Source organism: Pholis gunnellus, assembly GCF_910591455.1.
Source record: "Pholis gunnellus genome assembly, chromosome: 14".
In the NCBI taxonomy this organism is placed as follows: domain Eukaryota; kingdom Metazoa; phylum Chordata; class Actinopteri; order Perciformes; family Pholidae; genus Pholis; species Pholis gunnellus.
In genome coordinates, this window is record NC_136541.1 from 21,088,298 (window position 1) to 21,113,242 (window position 24,945).

General features: G+C 41.9%; 2 protein-coding genes across 7 annotated transcripts in view; one reads left to right on the forward strand and one right to left on the reverse strand.

Annotated features, from left to right (window-relative positions):
* Nucleotides 1-337: 337 nt before the first annotated feature.
* Nucleotides 338-9,847, forward strand: dnai4 (dynein axonemal intermediate chain 4; the record flags this gene model as incomplete). The annotated part of the gene is made up of 17 exons (XM_079173032.1): nucleotides 338-393; nucleotides 1,790-1,958; nucleotides 2,080-2,243; nucleotides 2,608-2,711; nucleotides 2,894-3,050; nucleotides 3,238-3,377; nucleotides 4,212-4,376; nucleotides 4,594-4,779; nucleotides 5,016-5,155; nucleotides 5,841-5,927; nucleotides 6,036-6,190; nucleotides 6,295-6,455; nucleotides 6,569-6,681; nucleotides 6,890-6,988; nucleotides 7,861-8,087; nucleotides 8,184-8,337; nucleotides 9,797-9,847. 17 exons carry the CDS (start codon nucleotides 338-340, stop codon nucleotides 9,845-9,847), a joined length of 2,328 nt encoding a protein of 775 aa, XP_079029158.1.
* Nucleotides 9,848-12,777: 2,930 nt separating this feature from the next.
* asph (aspartate beta-hydroxylase) overlaps nucleotides 12,778-24,945 on the reverse strand; it is a 29,068-nt gene continuing 16,900 nt past the window's right edge. For 5 of the 6 annotated variants that reach the window (XM_079173338.1, XM_079173340.1, XM_079173341.1 and 2 more), the window contains 8 exons: nucleotides 21,648-21,737; nucleotides 19,890-19,961; nucleotides 19,657-19,706; nucleotides 19,323-19,394; nucleotides 17,257-18,064; nucleotides 15,932-15,979; nucleotides 15,734-15,781; nucleotides 12,778-15,422 (listed from right to left, as the gene is read on the reverse strand). In XM_079173338.1, coding sequence (XP_079029464.1) covers nucleotides 15,415-15,422; nucleotides 15,734-15,781; nucleotides 15,932-15,979; nucleotides 17,257-18,064; nucleotides 19,323-19,394; nucleotides 19,657-19,706; nucleotides 19,890-19,961; nucleotides 21,648-21,737 — 1,196 coding nt within the window. In that variant the 3' untranslated portion in view covers nucleotides 12,778-15,414. The remainder of the gene's footprint in view (nucleotides 15,423-15,733; nucleotides 15,782-15,931; nucleotides 15,980-17,256; nucleotides 18,065-19,322; nucleotides 19,395-19,656; nucleotides 19,707-19,889; nucleotides 19,962-21,647; nucleotides 21,738-24,945) is intronic. The other variant, XM_079173337.1, reaches the window with a different exon arrangement.

The window sequence follows — 24,945 nt, forward strand, 5'->3', positions numbered from 1 at the left end:
GAGACAAATTGTTGATTTTTGATCATCAAGAAAAATAAATACACTGATTTTATTGTATTCTTTGTTGTTTCATTTATTATATTAGGTTTTTGCAGCTGCATAATGTTCCAAACATACAGTTGATTACACACCTGATGGTGTTAACCTTTCAACTAAAATGTACTTTTTGTAGTTCAACTTCTTATGGAAATGTTCCTTTAGTGCCTCGATCTATTCATAGAGCAGCATCCATCTCCAACAGTTGTTCGTGTAGAAATGACGCCATTGTGAACGCAACTCTCACGAGACGGTGCGTCACGTTGCTATGGCAATTTAGGTATACAACAATGCTACAATAATGTCTGACGTTGCGAAAGAAGAACGAAAGAAGAGAAGTACTCTGGTTCTGAGGCCGTAAGTTCTCTTTTTGTCAACGTGTTTAATAGCAGAGCTCGAAGTGGACCGGTACTCATCACCGGACCATCACATCGGACCTTCTCTATCACACCGGACCATCTCTAAAGCTGCCGGTTCCCTCTTCTTCACTCTCCATGTCAGCTTCTTCGGGCGATTCATAATCAGCGAACGACGGTGTTTGTATCAAAAATGTTCACGTCATTTAAAAAAAAAGAAAAAAACTATTTAACTATTCGTCATAACTTTTTTTATTTGTGAACAAATATAATGAATGAAACATTATTTAAAGGTTTTCTGAATCAGCTCTTTTGGTTTACATAATATGATTGTAAAGGGCAAACATTTCTTTAATGTTCAGACAAGGCTGTAATATGTGGAAACGATGATTTAATTTGTTCGTTAATCTCTTTAAGCGTTTAAAGCTTTATACTGCTCAGTAGCTATAGTAATGATAATGGTCTACAAACGATTTTTTTAAATTGCATTGTTTTAAACCAAAAGCCTTTACATTTTCTTCCATCTATATCTTTCTCACTGTATACATTCAGAATGTGTCTCTTTATCATGTAATAGGAGCATCGTGACTGGGACACTGCTTCTCACACCCTGTCTGTCATATGTTATAGAGTGATACTTTATGTATTTATACGACTATTCGCCATTACACACACGCCAATATGTGAATAAGGGGAGTACTGGCCTCTTTTTTCCACACTGTGTATTAGGGAGACCGGGGTTGTTTGGAACACAGCTGTTTTCTGGTCCTTTGAAGGTCAGAAAGAAATATGGAACATCAAATGTTTGTATTTTTGAACATCTACTGTTTTAAAACATTGAGAAGTCACTAACTTTTTTGGTCAGGGTAACATTTCAGTTCCATTGAAAGAGTAATTGTAAGTGTAAGTGACTTCTAGTTAATACACATAGGAATCAGGTTCATTTTCATACAAGCTGGCTCACATAACTTCATCACAAAGCTGGGTCAATTGTGAGCGTGTTTGGTTGGAGTCCAATATTGTAACTGTTGATGAAAGAGATTGATTAATTGCTTTAAAATGTTTGCTTTGAAAAATGGGGATACATTCTGTTAAATGTTCATGTTTTCTGGCACTTGTTTAAATGAAATTGAGTTTTTTCTATTATTCCATTTTAACATTGTGCTAACCTACACTGTGATGGGGCTAGTCGGCACAAATGCACAACTTGAATATAATCACCAATCTCCTAATTTTAGAAAAGGTTTGTGTACATTAAACATATGTATTTATAGCTGAGGCCTTAACTTTTCATTTGCTGCTGGTTAGAATATTCTATTGTTAGACCCACCCCAGTCTCCTGCTAAACAAAGTGAAGCCATGCTAACTGAAATGTTCATTGTTATTTTGTCTCCTAGCTCTTCTCGAACAATAAATATTTCAGTATCAGGCATACATGGAGTCCACCAAAGTACAAGAGACACAAACAGCATCATCGGTTGCTCAAGCAGAAGAAGTTTCAGCCTGGGTGGTGGGAGCAAAGTTCTGGTGAAGAGCGCTTTCCAAACTCCCAGACAAGTTGTTCGGGTAACTTATATCCTCCCTACAGGCTACATTAGGCCAATCTATCTTAGTGCCTTCTACAGTAGCAGCAGTAGGCTAATGCAGTAGCAGTGTTATTGGTGGCTAATCATTGTCCTGTTTGCAGGTGTTTGATGAAGAAGACAATGACGTCACTCCTCAGTCACTGTACCAGGCAGATCCAGCAGCGGGACAGGCCAAAGCCAGCAGGTTGTTTCTGGATGAGATCTCTGCTGGATCAGCATCAGATCAGACAGCAGCCACCGGGAGCTTCACCATGCCTTTCTCCAGGTGCAGGGCTCCTTCTTTTACACATCTCTGACCTGATGGTCAAACAGCTGGAGCTGATCTGAGGTGGCATGAGAGTGTGTGGATACGACTAATATGAGAAAAAACACCAGCAACGTTGTAAAATATATGACATATGATGCTATTTCCCATAGACAGCCGATTTAAATATGGATAAACAAGGAATCAATGAAATCGCTTAGACATAGTCCAATGTATGATTTATTGATAAGAAAAGATGATGCTGGGCAGGAAAATAATCCTTTTATCTTTGATCAGTGACATCCTTTGTGTCCTGTGTAGCCCGTTAGGCCAAGTGTTCCCACAGTGTCCCCGTGTAAGGATGTGCTCTGACATTTTTTTCCAGGTCAATATTAGGAAGCAGAATATCCAGCCAGTCTACCATAGAGTCCATGAATGAGGAGATTGAGGATACATTTTCCAAACGGGACCTGCCCATCAACTTCCCAGGTTCCAAAATGAATTCGCTTTGATTGCTGTACTCTATTTTTTTTTAGCTCCATTGGCAATAAGTTCATTAAAACTAAATGTACCTAAATACAGTTACATCTACAGCATCTAATTATGATTGAAGGTCACAGATGACATAACGCTATCTGTGGTTTCTGTTTCATGTCTTTTGTTCCTTGTAGACGTGCCGGGGAAAAGAGACACAGTGAAAGAACATGTGACGGAGGACATGTTGAGAGAGGTCACCGATGTCTACATCTCTGAGACAGACAGCATTTCACTGCTGGACATATCGAGCACCTTAGTGTCAGCGGACGCTGATGACGCGGAAGCTACCATGTGAGTGAAGTAATGTTTATTAAGCACAATACGCATAGGAAAGACACTTTCTTTATGAACTGCAAACGAGACAGTGATTGACACGTGCAACCGTCCTGTGACACATACTAATACAGTATGTGACGGTCTGATCTTATGGTCAGTGATTGAAAAATATCAAATTGTAATTTTCTCCTTGTTTTTACAGGGAGAGAAACAATCAGTATGCTGAGCTGTGCAGAAACAGAATGGGCAACGATAAGTATGTGGATCGATCGGTACAGACGTTGAATGGAGCAGCTAAAAGCAAACAGGTCCAGAGCGACAGCATCGTGATGGTGGACTCAGGTTAGGCTCATTATATTCCCTTGGAGCTTGCTACCTGTTGTTGGAAACAAGGCAGAAAGGAGATTTAAAATAAGAATCAGGTTTTGACATACAAGGCTTTTACCTTGAGAGAATTTAAATAAAAATAAAGGACTCCAAAATCCCAAAAGTACAATAGAAGTATGAAAAACATATTATGAAAGATCAAAGTTTTTTAAAATCAAAAGAGTTTTCAAATCAAAGAGGTGTGGACTAGTGACTGGAGGTGTTGGTTTACAAAGGGAACGAGTCGAGGGGAAAGTGATGCCGGTCAGAGACGTGTTTCCCCAGCTTCACATGCTGCTTCCTGTCAGACAGAAGATGTTAAGTCCTGTGGTCCTCAAGCCTCGGTTATACTCCCAAACATGGACTGCAGCAAACATCCCAGATGCATAAAACATCACAGTCTGTACAGTCCAAGCAGGCCTGAAAATCCCTCACAGCTTACCTGTTCCACTGTGATCCCCTCAACAACAGGCTGAGAAAGTTTTCAATTCTGCAACAACCGGTCACCGAGGACAACTAGGGAGTCCGGGTTTATCTAATAGATTAGATAGACTGTCAGCACTTATTATATAATGAAATGCTAAAACACACACAATTTACTCTCATAGAAAAGTAAAACACATCTGAAAATATTCACATTTGGGAAGCTGGACCCAGTTTAATCAGTTCTTGAGAAATGTCTAAATCTATGTTTTCTGTTAGTTGATTAATCAAGTAATTATTGCGATGATTAGTTCGATGGAACTAATCTTTATTAATAATGTTCATCTTTTCAGGTGGACAGTCTTTAACATGTTTTCATGCCCACAGCTACGACTGTTACCACCTGGGACATGTATGACACTCTGATCAGCCCCGAGCGGTGTGAGGAGGTGTGCAGCCAGGAAGTAGGGAGGGCTGACTATCCCGAGGCTGGAGAGGACACCAGCAGAGGAGCAGAGAGGAGTGTGTCAGTGGGCAGCATGGCCAGTACAGGTACCAGTGAGGACTGGAGAGGATGCTGCTGGTGTAATTTCATTCTAAGTAACCTCTTGACCTCTTGATGTTATTCAGACACAATATCATTACAAAGCACCGATATTCTTCCTTTGATGATTCATATGAGTCATATGAATTCTTACAGTCTTGAGAGTGGAATTTAGGAGAGCTCTGCAATAACTTGCATGTATCATTTTCTTGTATATCTCTTCAGCCAGTGCTGCAAGCTCATTGAAAGAGGTGGACGCATTTGGGAGCAGTTTAAACGTTGAGTCAGACCTGCAGCTGATCATGCTGTCAGAGAGATTCCAACACTGCTTGCTAGTGATGGAGAGGAGCATTCTAGGAAACACTTTCCAACCCAAGCTGGCTGCTTACAGACAGCTACCCGTAACCGAAGGTAAAGTCAGCTCATCAGCAGCACTGATACACAACAGCAGATACAATACACATACACACGTATAGGTCAGGTGAAGTGTTCATGGATATTAGAAGGATATAAGATTTAACCATTTGGATGAAGAGGTGAGTAATAATGTCATCAATGCTGAGGATAGGTTAAATCCAGATGTCAAATCTGTATGTATGTGACAATTGAAATGAAGTTGCAGGTTATTTTTGGAATGGTTGTGTCAGAAGCAGACAGTGTGGTGGAGCAGAGGGAGGAGGATGCAGAGAGCCCTCGGTCTCCAGCCGTGGAGCATCTCTGGGCTTTCAGCTGTGAGCTCAGCAGAGGACGCAGTGTCAGCAGCATGGCATGGAACAAGAAGAACACGGTAAGAGAGAGAGAGACTTGTTAGCACTGCTTATTAGCAATGTGGAAAAACTGCATACAAGTGTAAATCATGCCTGCTGTATGTCACTGCAGATGACAACATTTTGTTAGTCTGTATTATTATTTAACCCCAGTAGTGGTTGCTAGGAGCTGTTAAAGGAACACTTCACCCCAAAAGGATCATTTGTATATCAGTTACTCTCCCTGTGTTACCTTGAATTGCTGAAGGAAACCTTGTTTTTTCTTAATGCCTCCACGGAGAACAAAGAATCCAAAAATGGAGACGTCTGGATGAATTGAAGTGAATGGGGGCAAAACTACATGAAAGCATGTGTTAACAAACTCTCACACGGCAGGTGAAGTGAAATCCAAGTCTCACTTATCCAGCCGTATGCTCACTACTTCACAAACACGTGCATCTTCACTAAATGACATAAACGGACATGTTTTCCAATTCTTCAGTCACATTTTGCAGCAGTTAAAGGACATTACAACAACAATAACCTCAGCCAACTCGCCTCACAACCTGTGACGACGGGAGAGAGAATGGTGATAATAACAAGAATGAGAAGAGCCCGTAGTTTTCACCTGAACTACTTTGTACTAAACAATTGAAAACTGTTCCCAGCTGACAGAAACGGATGTTCACTAAGAGAGGTCTGCTTGTGCTCTGCTCTCTGTGCTAGGACCTTCTGGGTGTGGGCTATGGTGAGTCTGGCTCCAGTAAGCAGAAACCAGGCCTGGTGTGCTGCTGGTCTCTCAAAAATCCCACGGTATGACTCCTTTATTTAGCTTCAGGGGCTCCATGTGTCCCCAGCAGTATGCAGAAGGTTGACTGTGTGCCAGCTGTCCATTCCAGATGTTGTCTTGTGTCTCCTCAGTGGCCTGAGCGTGCCATCCAGTGTGACAGCGCTGTGACTTCCCTGGATTTCTCATCCAATAACCCGAGTCAGCTGGCTGTGGGCATGCAGGACGGCAGCATCGCTATCTACAATGTGAAGAGTCAAGACAGCGAGTCATGTGTCCTCAGCAGCAGGTGCGTGTGGACAGCTCAGCTCTTACATCACACACTGAAGAGAACGTTCTTTACTTCTGTGAGTGTGTGTGTGTGTGTGTGTGTGTGTGTGTGTGTGTGTGCAGTGAGTGTCCCAACAGGCACTTGGATCCAGTGTGGCAGCTCAGATGGACCCAGCAGGAGTTGAGCCTGACAGGAGAGGAGAAGGTGGAGTCTCTCATCTCTGTGGCTGCAGACGGAAGGATCAGCAAGTGGTTTATCTGCAGCAGTGGCCTCGACTGCATAGGTACTGTGCTCAGCACCAGCCCATGGCTGTACCATTGTCTATTTAGCTTGACCTGCGTAGTGATACACTCTGTCTGTCTATCTATCTGTATAACGTAATCTATCTTGTCATAGACCTGATGAAGCTCAAGAAGATCCAGAGTACCAAGAAGAAGGCTGGCGGGACGAAGGCAGAAAGTGTTCTGTCAGCTCTTACTCCTGGTCTGTGTTTTGACTTCCATCCAACGGTGAGCTGATGAGAGAACTTCTCAACATAAGTTGAATGTAGTTCTTGGGCTTCAAACTTGTTTCTGTGGAAAATATCATATTCACAGATATCTGTTGCGATAATGCAGTGCTGACTTTCAGTAAAACACTTTTTTTTAATATTAAGTGAACTTTGACTTTGTAAAAGATTGTTGTCATCGTTGTAATCGTGTTTTATTGTTGCACAAGGATTCCAGTGTGTATTTGGTCGGCACATTAGAAGGGCTCATTCACAAGTGCTCCTGTTCCAACAATCAGCACTTTCTGGAGACGTACAGGAAGCACTTTGTAAGTCCATCACCTCTCCTTCTGATAAGCAAGTAAAACACCAAAGACCACAAGGCCTCAGAAGCTCACATTTCATTTCATCAGTAGTGATTGTTTCAAATCCATCCATGCTCTGTCCCACAATGCATTGCTTACTGGCCCTTAGCTCTGTCCTATAATATGCAGTAAAATGTTTAACTTTAGTGATATTGCTACTTTTAATTCATTTTGGTTTGCAGGTATGTGAATTCTTTGAACACTGTTATGTCTTGATGAACAGGATTTATCCACATATGCACAGGGAAGGACATGCCATGAGCTCAGGGGGACAAATACGGAGAAATAAGCATCTCTGAGTAGAGTTAGGTTAATGTATCAAAGCTCATCACTGACTTACCTCATCTGGAAACGTCTCCAGTTGTATCCACAGCAGGCTTCCAATGTGTCGGTAGACACATATGGAGTCAGACCAGTCTCAATATGAATGAATGCTCACAGAAGGTTCCACAAATGTGTTTTTTTATTTATTGAAAAGACTCTTTACATTAAAATATTTTTCAATGCACACAAAAAGAGTTATTATATATAAATGTAAACAAAATCCACAGATAAAATAGTAAGATTCATAAATATATTTCTGATGCACACAAACATATTTCTTGTTTTAAATAAATGGAATAGAAATCCACAGATACACATTCATTGCGGCAATACGTTGTATAAACAGTATAAACAATCATTCCATATTTTCCAAATCATCTCTTCAAGGTGTACTAGAAGGAATATCTTCTGGGGCTAAAACAATAATCATCAAGATGTGACCACTTGTTGACGTAGTTCTTTGGGTTAGTCAGAGAGACCTTTAGTAACGTCAGTCACCCCTCACCCCTCAGTGTCCTGTGAACCGCATCACATGGAGTCCACTCAGTCCGGATGTGTTCCTGAGCTGCTCCTCTGACTGGACCATCCAGCTGTGGAAGCAGGACCACCATCTCCCCATGTTCGGCTTCAGCTCCACCCAGACAGCAGTGTGTGACATCAAGTGGTCCCCGAAGTGGGCCACAGTATTTGGAGCCGTTAATGAGGAACAACTGGAGATCTGGGACCTGAATTCAAGCATGTGAGTGTCTGGGAGTGTTCTCTGTCTCACTATTTGTTTCTCTGATGTGAAGCCTGTGCCAAGAGTCATCACGTGTGTCCTCCATGTACACTTCAGCCTGGACCCAATCATTGTGCAGTCTGCTGCGGCTGGTGTGACGATGGAGTCCCTGCTGTTCGCCGCACAGACAGACTGTGTCCTGGTAGGAGACAGTGATGGACACGTGACCGTCTACCAGCTCAAGAACCTCAGTGTGGGAGAGAGCAGCCAGGTACAACTGAGGACCTTTTGCAGAAAGGACATTCCTAGCCCTGCCTTTGTGCGGGGCTAGGAATGTCTGTAGGCTAAATAGATTCATAGAAAAATGAATTATGCAAAGCCAGAAAATGACATGAATTGATTCATTTAATTGTGTCCAGAGGCTCAGACAAAGTTCTAAACACAAAGAGCATGGCTTGTTGATAGAGGTGATTGTTGTACTGCAGCACAGCCGTAGCTATTTATATTTTCTGACAGTTATTAGGGAAATATGTTTTTTTTGTCGGCCTATATTGAAATTTGCTGTGCTGTCTTTTGTTATCACGACTGTTGCAGTCCTTCCAGGAGAAGAACAGTTTTCAGCTCATTATGTAGTCTAAAGAGGAGAGGATTAGCCGTTATCATAGCTGATATATTTAGAATGTTAATCAAATGCATTATTCATTCATTATTATTCATACTTTTACTCTACTAGAAATGTAATCTCCTGCCACAAGCTCGACTGTGTCCAGTCAGACGTCTCAGAGGACTGCTCTTTAAGTCTGAATGCACTGATGCTTTCTTACTAATAGATGTTATTTAGTTTACAAAACTAAATAACTCAATGATTCAATGATCTATGATCAATGGGGTCAGATCAGTCTCAATAATGGCAAATGCACACAGAAAGACTCACAAATGCGCAGGATACATACAAATCCACAAATAAATACATACAAATCCACAAACAAATACATTCAAATGCAGAAATATATTTGTGATTTTTTTTTTACATATATATAAATCGTAATTTATTTATTTGTGCATTGGAATGTATTTGTGAATTGTTCTGCGTGCATTTGTAAATCGAATATATTTGTGAATTGTTCTGCGTGCATTTGTGAATCTTTCTGTTTGCATTTGCAATTATTGAGACTGATCTGACCCCATAAAGATCCTCTGAGCGACATATAAATAGGTAGAGAAGAAATCAGCATCATCGGTCAATTACACTGGAAGCTTGGATTTAAACAGGAACAGCTTCCTGTTTCAGTATTAGGAGTTTCACAATAAAAGCACCCTAGAACAAGCTGGAATAAGCAAAGCTCTTCTTCAGACTTCACCGTGGAAATAGACGGTTAATCTAGGGTGAGCACTGTTGGAATATCAGATGAACTAACCCTCTTCAATCAGAGACACTAACTCTATATTTGCAGTTCAACAATGAAACAAATTCAACAGTTTTCTGTCATGTAACCCTGTGGAAGTTTGAATCATTTCATTCTTATTTTGGGGACAAAACGATTCCAGATGGTAACACTAATTACTATTCAGTGTAATCCTGGGCTGTCCTTGACATACTGATGTCTCTGTTAATGTGCATTAGCTTGAAGGCATTTGATGCAGTGGGGAAGCTTCTTTCCTCAGTTACATGGACACATGATGGTCGACTCACATGACAAACAACCCACAGCGTCCCTCCTGTCTTTCAGGTGGATATTCTGGAGGACATCCTTCGCTCTGCTGCTCCCAAACAGCTTTAAGAAACACAGACAGATGTAAACCCAAACCATTTGGGTTTCTGTTTCTGCGAACATGTATCACATGTATCATGTATCAGCGAACATGTATCAGTGATACATGGTATCAGTACACAGAAAAGTGTGTCCGGATCTACACAGGTGCATTTTGGCATAGGTCATTACTGTACGTTGTCCTTTACTGTTGAAAGCATCAGACTAAACATAATGGTTAAGATTGTTCAGAGTTCAAGCTTCAAGGGAACAGAAAATGAAAGTCCCCTCATTTCATTTGAATTATTTAATTGTTCTGCAAAAGAAGAATGAATATTATTCTTTAAATAACACACCATATTTCATTTTTATGTGAAAGTAGTTCATAAACTCCTCCAACTCCCCAAATCAATGCCAATGAGCTCAGTGTCTGGTAGCTGGGACCACTCCTGTGGAATAGACCTACCATTGCTGAAATCAATAGGAAATAGAAAATAAATGATGCTTATATTTCAGTCTTAATCACCCCTGTATACAGAAGAGTTAACTGATTCCTGTGCATGATGAAACGCTTTGAGTCAGAGGTCTGCTGACACCATGTGACCAGATTTAGTAGGACAGAAGATTGAGTGAAAAGAGGTGAATCTTATTGGTCTGACTCTACCTGCTTGACCTGCTCAGATGCTTTGTTGGTCATACAAAAGTTAAGATGAGTCTACTTTCCTCCAACTCTCCTGGCTTCTTCTTATTACTCCTCTTAAATACAACAAGATATGATGGATGGAACTGAATTGATGTGTTTCCCTTTTATCTTGTGCATTTTTATATTATATAGCAACCTACATGGGCTCTCTCCTCCTTCATATCAATCGTTTTAAAATGATGTACTGGATATTCAGGACAGATAGACCGGAAAAGGGGGCGAACGAGAGGACGACATGCAGCACAGCGCTGCGGGTCGGCTCTGTAAGGTCTCAGCTTTGGTTCATGTACATCAGTGGTCACCAACCTTTTTAAGCCCAAGATCCCTGACCTCTGCCTTGGTGACCGACAAGATCTACCTATTGAGGCGTTGAGATAAAAAGACTGTCCAGACTGTACTTTTGGTCTAATTTTAATTGAATGAAATCAAACACTTTGGTCCAGCTTTCAAATTGATGTGACCAAGAACACACTACATGACTTCATTTCAGTGCAACATAAAAAATAAATTATTGGTTAACCGCACACAATATGAACAAGAAAAAACACATTTGCAATGAGCAGGCTGGATGAACTACCAATATTAACTGTTGTATTTATCAACTGACGTTACAACACAACACTGACAACATTCTCAGTCAGTGCAACTAATGTAAGTGCAGTTCAGCTCTGTGTCCCATCACAATGCCATCAGAAGTCATGTGACTCAAGTCAGTGTGATGCTGTGACTGAACACTGTGAGTGCCTTGTAGTTCGGCTCATAAGCACAGACAGCCAGTCTGAGGCAGTCGGTGAGGTGTCTGTCTCCTTACCTCCTTATCCCTCACTCCCTACCCTGGTGTTCTCATGTTTCCTTACCTCCTCATCCCTCACTCCCTACATTGCTGTTCTCATGTTTCCTTACCTCCTCATCCCTCACTCCCTAACTGTCCGTGCTGGATCTGTCCCCGTTGTTTTAAAAAGCTAAATAAGTTGTTAGCATGACATTCACAAACATATTGCTGGAGATCTAAAAGCCACATCTCATATATATTGTGGGGATTACGATTGTATAAGTGAGCACTACATCACAGCCACGTATAAAGAAATACATTGAAGAAAATATATTTATGGAAAGATCGCATCAACCTGGATTCGAACCCTGTCGAGCAAAATAGTAATAGATTCAAAAACGGCCGCGCTACGCGATCCGCCACTTGCATCTTACATCTTAACGTGCAGTTTCTTGTAACTGATTGATCATTATTTGCAGACCTCCACCCTCGGTAAACTATCGATGGATAAATCGTAAAGAAGAAAAGTCACGGAGGAAAATAGAGTTTAATTCTGCGTGGACGTATTAATTTGCTTTCACTGCCAACGATGCTGGCTTACCTGAATGCTTGATATGTGGCGAGAAATTTGACATCAAATAGCTTTTGCGGCTCCAGACACATTTTATTTGGTGGAAAATAGGGCAAAATGGCTCTTTAGATAGTAAAGGTTGCCGACCCCTGAGCTAGCCAAACCTGTCTGGTGCAGCTAGTAGAGAAGCTTCATGTTCTGCTTCCCTTTCCCGCTAGTCTGCTGTCTGATTGTGAGGTCAGGCTGATCTGGGATCAGCTCTTTAACTGCAGAATCTCCGCGAAACTTCTCCTCTCAAACGGGTCCTGGAGGAGCAGTGCTCGCGCTGGCGCTCGCGCTCGCCTGTAGAGACTTCTCCTGACGAGAACGCGCAGCACTCTGAATCTATCTGAGTACGCTGATTGGCTAAATTGTATGTCACTCATTTATATCTTTAATCAGCAATTGACTAAACTGCTTCATAGACCCGCCTCGGTGGGGCCCACCAGTTGCGCGTTTTGAGACGTGAACACAAGCGGAGATGATGAGCAGACAGGCTGCAGACAAAATTCCCTTCAAAATAAAAGCACAGGATTTTTTGTTTCATTTTTATTTTTATTTTATTTTGGAGATCGACAGGGAAAGTCTCCGAGATCGACCTGTCGATCGCGATCGACGGGTTGGCGACCACTGATGTACATTAACATTCAATGATTGTTGAAGATTAAACTAGCGGTTGGCAAACCTTTTTGGATTGTGACCCCTTACAATAAAAGTGCTCTGGGTGGAACGCCATGTTACATTTCAGACTAAACTTCTCAGATGATTTCATGTTAGCAATAGTTTGTTGCCAGAATTAACGGACTAGAGGACAGATCACAAAACAGAGGGCAAATACACAAAACCTATTCATCAAAAAAGACGAGTCGTTGCCGTGTTGTCCCAAACCTTTTATTGCAGCAAAAGATCATTTACAGAAAACGGTGACACTTCAAATCTCCACAATCCATCATTACTTCACAATAATTTAAGCGTCATCAGTATTAGACCTGCAGACAATACTGAGGCAGCTGTTAACCAACAACTGTATTTCCTCATAATACTGTGGAGCTTCATTGACTGCAGCTCGTCTACTGTTTCCAGCAGACCGTCAACAACTGACCCCCCCCTCTTTGTCTGGGAGCAACGCGGTCCATGTCATCGCAGCACGTACATGACTTCTCATCAAAGATCAGTAATGAAAGAGATCCTAATCTGTTTCACCGGGTTGCTCTGCGGCTTTATTTTATTGCTCTTCCTTTTGTATTGTTAGAGAATAAAACATTGTCCTGAAGTAGCACAGCCCCTTAAACCTGCCTGTCAAACATCTTATGGCTTTGTGAAAAGCTTTCAACGTATTTTCAGAAAAATTTTTTTTTTTTAAATGTTAACTTTTAAAAATCTAGAAGCTCTTTCTTGGTAAAGACTGTAATCTTCAATGTTAAAAAGGTTTTACAGTTCACATTGACTTACAAAGTGTCAGGAAGTAGAAAAGACCAGCTAGTGGACGAGACATCCTACAAAAACTTCAACTGCACACCATGAAAACAATCTGGTAGTTACAAAATGTCAGGACTAGAAACACAAAGTGGGTCTGTGACACCAAATAAAAGAATAAAAAAAGAGGTATGTTTTACGTGGTCTCTGTTCTTCCACTAACAGTAGTGTTGTGATTTATCCTAAAACATCAGATCTACATATTGTTTGTCTGCATCCCAACAGGAATGTGTTCTCCACAGAGCTGCACCCATTGTCCCAAAACTGAAATATCTTCTGATGCAACAGGGACACCAGAGGATGTTTGCCTGCAGATCTGGCCATTGCCTTCAAAATAAGATGCATGAAGCTCTCATAATTCCACAATTTGAGTTCTGTGATGGAATGATGTTTTGCTCTCTGATAGGATCAGTGACTGAAACACACACCAAGACAAATTCTGATTCTGTCACAAAGGAAACGGGAAGAGTGACTAAAGAAACGTGTCGCCAACTTTCCCTTTTAGTAAATAAAAAACATGTCACTGATGATGAAAACAAAGACGTCGGATCATTTAACTGGAGGCCGACTTCCACAGGAATATGACGCCTGATGCATTTCACCCTTTGTGATTCAGAGAAAAGAAAGTGGAGTCTGGATCTCACGGGGTTAAAATGCTTCAGTGTTACTATCCTGTCTGCATCAGCCTGCTAGACCAGATCCATGTATAGCTGGTGTGTTTGAAAAAACTTTACACCACAGTGTGACAGCTTTGCACCATCCATGATATCCTAATTTACATCACAGTTTCAACTCAAGAAGCAGAAGTTTAAAGTTACAACTTCATTTTAAAATGATTTGTTAGGATAGTTTGATGGTCTTTGTAACCGTATCCGGAAAGAATTAAGAGCTAGGAATCGACGGAACACAAACACACAGAGGTAAAGGTAGCGAGAGAACAAACGAGGAGAAAATAGTTCAACAGTCTCAAAACTACATCATGACTCTAGGGCTCACTGAGAGGGTTGACTAGTAGAAGAGATTTGTGAACACACAAGAACATGCTCATCACGGGAAACACAAGGAATTCATCCGCACACATGCTCACACACACACAAGCTCTCTCTGAATTCACATGCTAGCAAAAGGCTCATACTCAGTGGTAAATAAACTGGCTGGGTGAGGAGGGGTGAGGGAGGTGGGTGAGAGAGATCACGACAGCTTTGCATAGAATCTACAACACTGTGACCAGAACTACACACAGCTGAATGGAGATGTTCTTCGTAATTCTGAACTTGCCCTGCAATAGAGTGGCAGAACATTACAGCTTTAGTTTGATTACTAAAATTTGTAATATTTTATTATTACCTCCATCAAGCAGATGTTTTTCAGCAGGAGGGAAAGGTCCAGAGGGGATAAACTCTGCAGTGTTGCGTTCGCTAAGTTTAGTATCTGTGAATCTTCTGCCCCAACAAAGTCACCTCACTGTATAGAACCCGATCTCCTGGCTCAGCCGTGCTCTTTGGCCTCAAGTTTGGTTAGCAACAGAATTGAGCTCCAGGAAGCCAAACTAAGAGGCTTCAAAATAAAGTTCCAGACTGGTTTAATGTTACAGCTCTTGCAGATAAGACTCCGGTAAACTAGCTGCAAGTAGAGCACATAGAGTTCACATGGCCTGACCATCTGGCCTCAGTCACACAGAACTACATCACCCTGAACAGAAATGGACATTAGTGCTCTACTTAAAGAAAAAAAGAACGGGATTCAGGGGAAAACAGGAGTACCGTAAAAGTCAATAATTCATCCATTATCTCACATTTACACCAAAAGGGACATTTGAAGGAAGGTGTGAAAACAGGGGGGGTGGGGGGGAGGGGACGGACACACACACACACACACACACACGGGGGGAGGGGAGGGAGAGAGTGTTGTCATAACAACTTAAATTTCTTTTCTGTGGAGGAGGAGAGGCGCATCATCGCTCTGAGCACGCTCAGATGGTGCTGATGCGAGGTCATTGGGTCCCTGCTCCGTCACCACGACGACCGCGGCAGCCTTTACGTTTCTGTGGAAAGCACAAACAGGAAGTTGACTTCTTCCTCTTGTATTGGAAGGAGCATCATATTGTAGGATAAGATGCTCCTGTAAAGGATTTAATCAATACAAATTACAATCTTTTATTTTCTTATCATTAGAAGTTTGTGTTTTTATGAAGGAAAAAATATATAGATTACTATAAGGAAGTGAAACGATAACATTTGGATTTTTTGATGGTTTAAACCCACCTTCAGAGTGGAGAAACAGGAGGAAGACATTAGGTCATACACAGCAGAAGTCATCATTGTGAGCATACAGCAGAATGAACACAAGGTTTACCTGTGGGCTCGTCCTCAATCTGTTCTTCTGTCTCCACAAACTCTGCTGCTGCAAAGAGAAACACACACATGTTCAAATATTGGCATGATATCATCTCGCAAAGCTTTTGTCCCCATTAAATGTACAGTGCATCTCTCTCCTGGTGCAGGACTGTGTGTGTGTGTGTGTGTGTGTGTGTGTGTGTGTCTCCATCTCCACCTTCTTCTGCTGCCTCCTCTACTTCGTGTTCTACTTCATCTTCCGTCTCTGTGAATGTGGAACAAGAAACATTTAGAACCATGAAAAACAGAATTAGCACCAACAAAAGAAAGCCAGGTCACTCGATGGACAATGTTACTGGCCCAGTAGCACACAATATATTCAATGCTTTCATAGACCCTGATGAACCGGGCCACAGGAACTTGAGTCTGTCCCGATGGTTCAGTTGTCAGTGTTGAGTTGGTTGATAGAGCTTCTTTGTCCACTGTTGGACGAGCTCTGAATCATGCAGGAACCTCAGTGCCGTGGTGACCACTGAACAGTTCCACTAGACGGCTACAGTCAGGCTTTGATAACGGACTGAAGAAAAGTCAAAGAACGATCGACAACATCTTCAACTGGTTCCCAGTCCACTTCAAGTGAAACTGATCACCTGCCATCAAAACAAATGTTTTTACAGTAGAAAGTCCACATCGTGTTTGCCAACACGTTTCTTCCTGTCTGCCTTGGTCAAATACTGAATAAGTGTATTTCCCAAAGAGTATATAGCGCTCTCGCATCTTTCAGTTAAGTTAAGGCCAACACAAATACAGGAAACAGATAGCCTAGCTCAAATGCCAGCACTTTGTCAATGAAGCCCCTTCATGCTATATAGAAGTATAAATCCAGACAAGAAACTAAATTTGACGTTATATGTGCCAGATTATTTTAGGCTCTGAGCAGGCAACAAGTGTAGACTCCAGGAAGTAACATTTCATTGGCAAGATAAAGTGTAGCACACAACCGCCTGTAAAACAGCAAAACACTGTTAAAAAATGAAATATAATGTGTTTAATAGTCTGTTGATTCGTTACAGCTAGGGATAGCCAAAGCTAACCAGCTCCTGGCTGAAGCTTCAGATTTAAAATAGTACTCCACCAATTTAATTTAAAAAGAGAGACTGAGATAAAAACGACACAGCAGAGTCAGATATACTGCGTTTTTAATTCCACACGATGTACTACCTTGTCAAGATCCGGTTGTGTTATGCTAGTAGCTGCTAATGTGGCCTCAAGCAACTAGCAGAGATGAGGAGTGGGCTACAGAGGTCAACTCAACTCGGTCCCCACAACCCCCGACTTTCCAATTTCAAACTTGTAACTTGAGTCACACAACTCCCTCTGGAGAATGCTTTAAACAACCTATTTCACTGATGCCCAGGACCTTTAAATAGTAATGTGGAAAGTGGTATCAAACTAACGCTGAATAAGCACACATCCCAAAATGTTGGGACTATTTATTTAAGCCAAATGTTGGCATCAGTACTTCCTTGCTTTCCTCCTTACCTGCTACTGTTTGCTCCTCCACTACTACGTCTTCAGGAGCAGCCTCCGTGTCTGCGGCCTCCTCCACTGCCTCCTCTTCAGCAGGATCCTCTACAGCTTCTTCTGTTGGAGCCACCTCCTCTTCCACAGCTGCCTCCTCCTCTTCTGCTACCTCCTCCACAGCTTCTTCGTAAGGCGCTGCCTCCTCCTCTTCGGCTACATCCTCAACAGCTTCTTCTGTTGGAGCCGCCTCCTCCTCAGCAGGCTCCTCTGAAGGAGCTGCTTCCTTATCTTCCACGATCTCCTCGACAGCCTCCTCAATAGCTTCTTCTGTAAGAGAAGCTTCATCCTCTTCAGTGGGCTCCTCAAAAGATTCTTCTGCTGGAGCGCTCTCTTCCTCTACAGTCTCAACATCTGACGCCACCTCTTCAGCAGCAGCCTCCTCCTCGGCCTCCTCTGCCGTAGCGGGTTCTTCCATAGGCTCATCTGCAGCCGCCTCCTCCTCTTCCTCGGCCTCCTCGAATGCAGCCTCCACCTCTGATGCAAGTTCCTCCACAGCCTCGTAAACCGCCTCTTCCTCCACAGCCTCCTCAGTAGCCTCTTCCTCCACAGCCTCCTCTTCCTCCACAGCAGCCTCTTCCTCCACAGCAGCCTCTTCCTCCACAGCCTCCTCAGCAGCCTCTTCCTCCACAGCCTCCTCAGCAGCCTCTTCCTCCACAGCCTCCTCAGCAGCCTCCTCCTCCACAGCCTGCTCTGTTTCCTCTTCAGGTGCTGCCTCCTCTTCAGTCTGGTCGGCCATCATTTCTTCAACCTCCTCAACTGGAACAGCCTGAAAAAGGTTAGAAAAAGAAATGGCTTTACACATTTTTGATTAGCTTTAAAACGTGTGGATATATTTGACAAAGTCAGAGGAAACTGTTTTCTTGCTTTCACGTGGTTGAAAAGTTGCCAACAACAGCACCCTTTGGTGCTGAATGATATTTGAACACGATCATTCTTAAAGAAGTGAAGGTCCAGCCGGTGGTGATCATAGCTATTACCTGTGCCACAGTGGAATGTGGCTTCACCAGAGGACCATCTACAGTATGCAGCAGTGGTTCCCATTAGTTACCTACACTGTGGTGGCTTTTTTGCTGTGTCATCCCCATTCATATTTATACAACCAATGATGAAATTGTTTGGCTGCAAGTACCCCAAATTGTAATTAAGTACAGTACTTGAGTAAATCTACTTAGTGACAATCCACTGCTGCTAAAACAAGAGCACACAGTTCTTCATTGATCTAGCCTGCTCTCAGAGGGCACCACATTGAAGCATTTAACTTTAAAATGTACACAAAGTTCTTCCAAACCACTAGCTGGCGTTCTATAGGGGCATCTATACTTTGAGTGAACAGGTCTGGTTCAGGAACCTTCTTTGCTACGAGCTACTTCTCCGATTGTCCGACAAACTGGGGCACAGCTAGGTTACAACTGACCGACCGTACATAGTGCACACACAGAGACTAGAGCAAAAACACAACGGCTTGTTAAAAGAGGATGATGTCTGTAGTTTGTTGAATAGTGGAATGTGGGAGTAACATGAATTGACATTGCATTATACTGCTAAGCACTAAAATCAACAGAAATACTAGACCTGCTGGCAGGTTACCGGGGTCCTGTGTGTTAGTTATCTAGCAATAGACCACCCTGGTAGTTACTGTAGAAATGTACTGTTCTTTAAGTTGTTTTTTGTTGTAGCTTTAAACTAAGTAGGGGCTTCAAGGTGCTATTCATTACTTGAATAGAAATGTTTAAAAAAACATCACTAACACCGCCGTGCTTACTAACAGTATATTTGTATAGTTATATATCATTTTTTAACTATAAGTATCATAGAAATCCTCTGAAACAGGTGCTACACTTGTTGCCTGCAGGAGGCGTACGTTTTACATTTTAGCAGCTATTATTTTGGAGTGTATGAAGCAGTACTGACACCTGCAGGTCTTCATTCCTACTGGGACTATAGACTAGGAAATAAAGATCTTTGTGTAGTATTTGTTGTGCTTAAGTGCACACGCTTTTAAATCTGAGGTAACTATGGCATACCTCCTCCACAGGGGCCTCCTCTTCCTCAGCAGGAGGCTCCTCCTCCAGCACATCTGGATCCTCCTCAATCACCTGAAAAGGATTACACCACCCACATGTCATCAAAAAGTTCACACTTTGTGCAAGTAGTTTAAGTATCAGGTTACTATACTCCGATTCTTTTAAGGACTCAGTGTTTCACTAATTCATTTAAAATTAATCTTCTTGTGTATATTTGATTTTACAAGTTAAACTTGAAGCAGAGAAGTTTTGGAAAAGGATCAAGATTGTCTGTCTGCAATAGGACCCAGTTTCACTAAAGTTTGATAATAATCAACCTGGTCTATGTACCAACCTCAGGAGACTCCACAGGCTCTTCCTCAGGCTCTTCCTCAGGTTCAGGCTCTACAGGGAGAGGCAGATTGTTATCACTCACACACACACACACACACACACACACACACACACACACACACACACACACACACACACACACACACACACACACACACACACACACACACACACACACACACACACACACACACACACACACACACACACACACACACACACACACACACCTACCTGGTGGTGCAGAAGTGTCCTCTGCTACAGCAGCTTCAATCACATCTTCCAGAGGCTCAGGCTCAACAACAGCTGGGGAGAGAGGGGATACAGGTTTCCATTTTGCATTCCATTGAAATTGAAATAGCAAGTGGATTATTTAACTAAGCAGTTCAACTTTGAGGACTCATCAGTATGTTACATGGTCCACTGCCAAACATACGACCAACTCAGAAGTATTTCAATAAAATGTGATTATCCTACATTCACTCATTGCAGCTACATCAACACAGAAGCAGAATAAGCTGTGACACGGTTGCTTTTCTTTAGTGTTTGTTTCATTTTGGTTTCGATTTAATCAAGACTAATTTATTGTCAACTTCTTTCCTTAGCCAAAATCACAACTGCTGCATTCCATCAAAACCTTGATGTTATGTGTTAATGTTTAGTGACAAATGTTCCTTTTTCTCCAATGACTCTTTGAAATGTCATGGCGAACGGTATACATGAGGGAAGACGTCTGGCAGTTGTGCCTCTTCAGCACAACTGCTAAGGGGAGTCCAGGTTCAGACGTTAACTACAGTATAGTTTATACCGTTTGTACAATTACACATTTAATCAAGTTCTTCATGTCAATTTCAAAATAAAACCACATTTGTCACCGAAATATATATTGTGACACTGCTATACTGTTACCGCGAGCATATACTGTATGTTATTTACCGTTAGCATATACTGTATGTTATCTACTATTACTGCTAACATATACTGTATGTTATCTATCATTACCACTAACAAGTGGTGGGCTGTCAGGGCCAGCAAGGCCTTCTCGGCTGGCCTAAACAGATATATAATTATTATAACTATTTTATAATTCTTCTTAAATACACTACATGTATTATAATTTATAAAAATATTTTTCCCATTATCTTATTTTCTCATTGCACAGCTACTGTCTTCCTCAGTTGCTCTGCTTCCAGTGCAGCTTGTTTTAAGTAGAGCTTTTATCCAATCAGATTTCACCTCTGTGTCTCTAGGTAAGAAGAGAGGCCCGAGGCCTGCAGACTTACAAGTGAATCCCTGTGCAGTTTAAGTGAATGGGGACGATATTGTTGATTGTCATAGTCTTCAACCAATCAGATCTTTAGTTTGATATGTTGGGCGTATTCTTTGATGTGCCAGAGTCTTCTAGCTGGCCTACAAGTACGTCAGTATTAACGCGCAGCTCAGTTTTAAGGTGCAGCTCTGCAGTGAGGTGCAGCGTGCGCTGTTATTGGTCAGTGGGCGAGCACGTGACTATTGGAAAACGAAACTTAGGGTAGCCATCAGAGCTTAAGTTTCGACATAGGAGACGTACAGTACATGTGTACAGACTCCTCGATCACACTGAAAAATATCAGCTCATATTTAATGACGGGTTTTAAATAGGCCAAATTTCATACACATATATGAAGAAGACATACTGCATACAATAGTCTAGCTGGTATTGCTAGTGGGGCATGATCACTTCGCATGACCACCTGATTAAGGTATGGGGTTTCTTTTGCAGACCGACTGTAGTAGTAAGAGTTCAAATTGAAAGATATGGAACAAATGAAATTTTTTGCATTTTGCTTGGTGTATGTTATCTACCATTACCGCTAACATACACTGTAACGCTGCCATACTGTGGAAATCTGTCACCATAGAACACCGGTGTTCCTTCTCCTCCCATGATCTATCAACATGTTCCTGTGAAGACACAGCAGTGAACGTGTGTGTGTGTGTGTGTGTGTGTACCTTCTGGTGTCAGTTGAAATTCTGGAATCTCCACTGGAGCAGCAGCTTCTTCACGACGGGAAGTGACAACCACAGCCTTCTCTTTCAGTCCTACATGAGATGAATGCACATGTTGCTGGCAGGAAACACGTGTATGTGTACATTACAGACATAGGAGACGTACAGTACATGTGTACAGACTCCTCGATCACACTGAAAAATATCAGCTCATATTTAATGACTGGGGTTATAAATAGGCCAAATTTCATACACATATATGGAGAAGACATACTGCATACAACAGTCTAGCTGGTATTGCTAGTGGGGCATGATCACATCGCATGACCACCCGATTAAGGCATGGGGTTTCTTTTGCAGACCGACTGACTTTAATCAGATATCTCAAACACAATATCGTCCTAATGATGAGTCTTAAAGTATCAAAAACTTGCATTACATTTCAACAGATATTCCTGACTAATTTTGTTTTCAAATGAATGGTAATTAATGTGTGCAGAAAAAATGTGTTATCCCAGACAAGTAACCCTTTAAAAGTGTACTTTGATTCTTCTGGACTGAGGCGGACCCACAGACAAAGGATTGGCTTATAGTCAGAAAAGAGGCACTTACAGGGATCCAGAAACTTTATTGACAAAAGAAAATTCATAAAAACTCACTTTGTCATAATTAGTGGATTACATTTATTTTCAATGTAGTCAAATTTAAACATGATCATGAGGATCACACTTGATAAACACAGAGTATCGATCAGTGCTCTTTTTGATCCCTTCAAATAACTTTCTCCATTACTCCCATCCTTCCCAATATCCCAGTATTTCCTCACCATGGAGGATACACCAACACCTCTAACAGTGATTTTAACTGGTCAGTTCAGAACCCAGAATTGTAGCAAATTACCAACTCGGCACTTTGTTCTGTCTCTCTCAACATAGCTCTAGAAGTCTATGAATAAAGCAAAAAGTAACGACACATAAAACAAATTAACAAACATAAGAAGCCTTTCTAGCTAGACTTTTTTTTTTCCTTTAACCATTTCAGAAAATCAACTGTTCTACTGGGTTGATGTTTTTAGGAGCATTAACAAATCCTGTTACAATAACTTTTTATTCTTTTGGGTTAAAAGCCGTAACTGCACAGTATTTTTGTTTCATGACATGAATAGCTGACATTTACACCATGACCCTCTCCATCTACACACGGCCACATGGGACTGGGTCTCATTTGAAATATTTTAAATCATAATGCTGATAGATACCAGAGTATTGGTGCACATAGTAAAATCTTTGCATAACTGAGAAAAAAAACGCTTTTCTACAAATTCCTTCTCACCTTCATTTGACAAAAGAAGCCAAATTTCTATTCTGATGAATAATTTCCAAACGCAAGCTAAACTGTTTTAAATTGGTTACATTTTGATGTAAATCCGGAATTGAAAAAGAATAAGTATCAAGACTATGAAGCTGAAATTTGATCGCAGCTTTTAGCACAACACTTTTTGATACTTGGTGCAGCAGACCCATTTTGGTGTGTACCAAATATCACGCTTGATATCCCGCCTTACCGTTGAAATGCCCTCCTATGGGAACAAAACCGTCACACCTCGCTTCATTTTCTGCCTTTTCGGTCAGATTTCTCAGCTTTGCTTCCCTTCCTTTTTTCTTTCACTCTCCCCTTAACTTCCTCCTGTGACTTTTTCCCCTCCCCCTCCACTTTTTTCTCAGACTTCTCCTCATTCTCCACTCCTTTTCTTGATTTCTTCTCCCCTTCCTTCTCCTCCTTGCTCTCCTCTTCCGCTTCCACATCCAGTTGTTTTGCTTTTCCCATCCTCCGTTTCTCCAGAGCCTTCTCAATCTCTTCTTTTTCTATCTTCACCTCTTCCTCTTGCAGCCTGGTGGCCAATCTTTCCTTCACTCTGGCTGTTATTTCCTTCCTCCCTAGCTCCAGCTCCTTGTCCTCCTCCTCTTTGGCCAGCAGCAGTCTGACCTCAGCCAGTGCCAGTTTGGCGAGCTTCTTGGCCTCCACACGTTCATGGATGATGGCCAGCTGCTGCTTTAGAGCCTCCCGAAGCTTCCAGCCAACCTCCTTGGTTGGAGTGGTTTCTGGGATGGATGAGCAACAACACTGTTTGGTGTTTCACCACTTGTAAAATGAGCAAAGACAAAGACGTGCTCAAATTCACTTTGTTATTGGACCTCACCACACGTCAGGCATGCACGTACAAGTCTGAATGAATTAGAACCCGTTCCATGCCATACTTGTTTTCTCCTGCAAGTTCTGTGTTGACCTCACTGGTCTGTATACTCAGTTTAAACTGGTGTAAACAGCATTAAACAGGATTTACACCAGTTTCGTCACATCCATGTTTAACCAGAATAGAGTACTTACTCAGCGCATCATTAGGCCAAACATCTTTAAATCACTGCAAATCCAATGACTCATTCATAAAAATAAAAACACAATGAGTTGTGAGTAGTTGAAACTTCATCCATTAGTCTAGCCCACAGTGTAACACGGCACAGCTTCATGCAGGTGGCTGCATGACGATACCTTTCTGAGCTCCTCTCTTGGCTGCATCTCCAGGGGTTTCATCTGATGTTGCATACAAACAAGACATTAGTTACTACCCTGGGCTCCTTTAAAGGCTATACCTTAGTCATTACACACCATGAAGTGACCTGTCCATTGACACAACAAAAAACATTTGAATTGTACTTCATGCACAAGCCATTTACACAGCTCCAAATACTATCAAGTCCCCTAGAAAAGCTGCATGAAGCCAATCTCAGCCTCAAGATGAAGTAAACCACACTGACTATTTGTAGCAGAAGGGCACTGTTGCTATAAACTCGGCTATACATCATTGAGATGAAACTCAAGATCAGCTGTGCAGAATCTGACCTAAGCCTATTTTATGCTACATTCACACCAAATGAGAAATCGCTGCAATATAGTGCAAGGTATACGGCAGAGTGTCACTTAATAGCCCATTGACACCAAGCAACTGCACAGTGATTAACATCTTTGTTCACTCGTGGCAGGGTTGTACAGCTCTGGATTGCTGGTTATGGGATTTGTCAGTGCAGCGTGACATTGGGTTGCATTTCTCCAAAGGTTCATACTATTTCAACTACACCCCTGCAGTCCCTACACCCCTGCAGTCCCTATTTGCACGGCAACGCCTGATTTGGTGTGAATACAGCCATAGACCTTTTTCACAGCGGACATTTTGACTCGTCACAGTAAGCAAAGCTCAGGTGAAATACATTTCTAGCTAACTTCCATCAAGTGTCTCAATAAG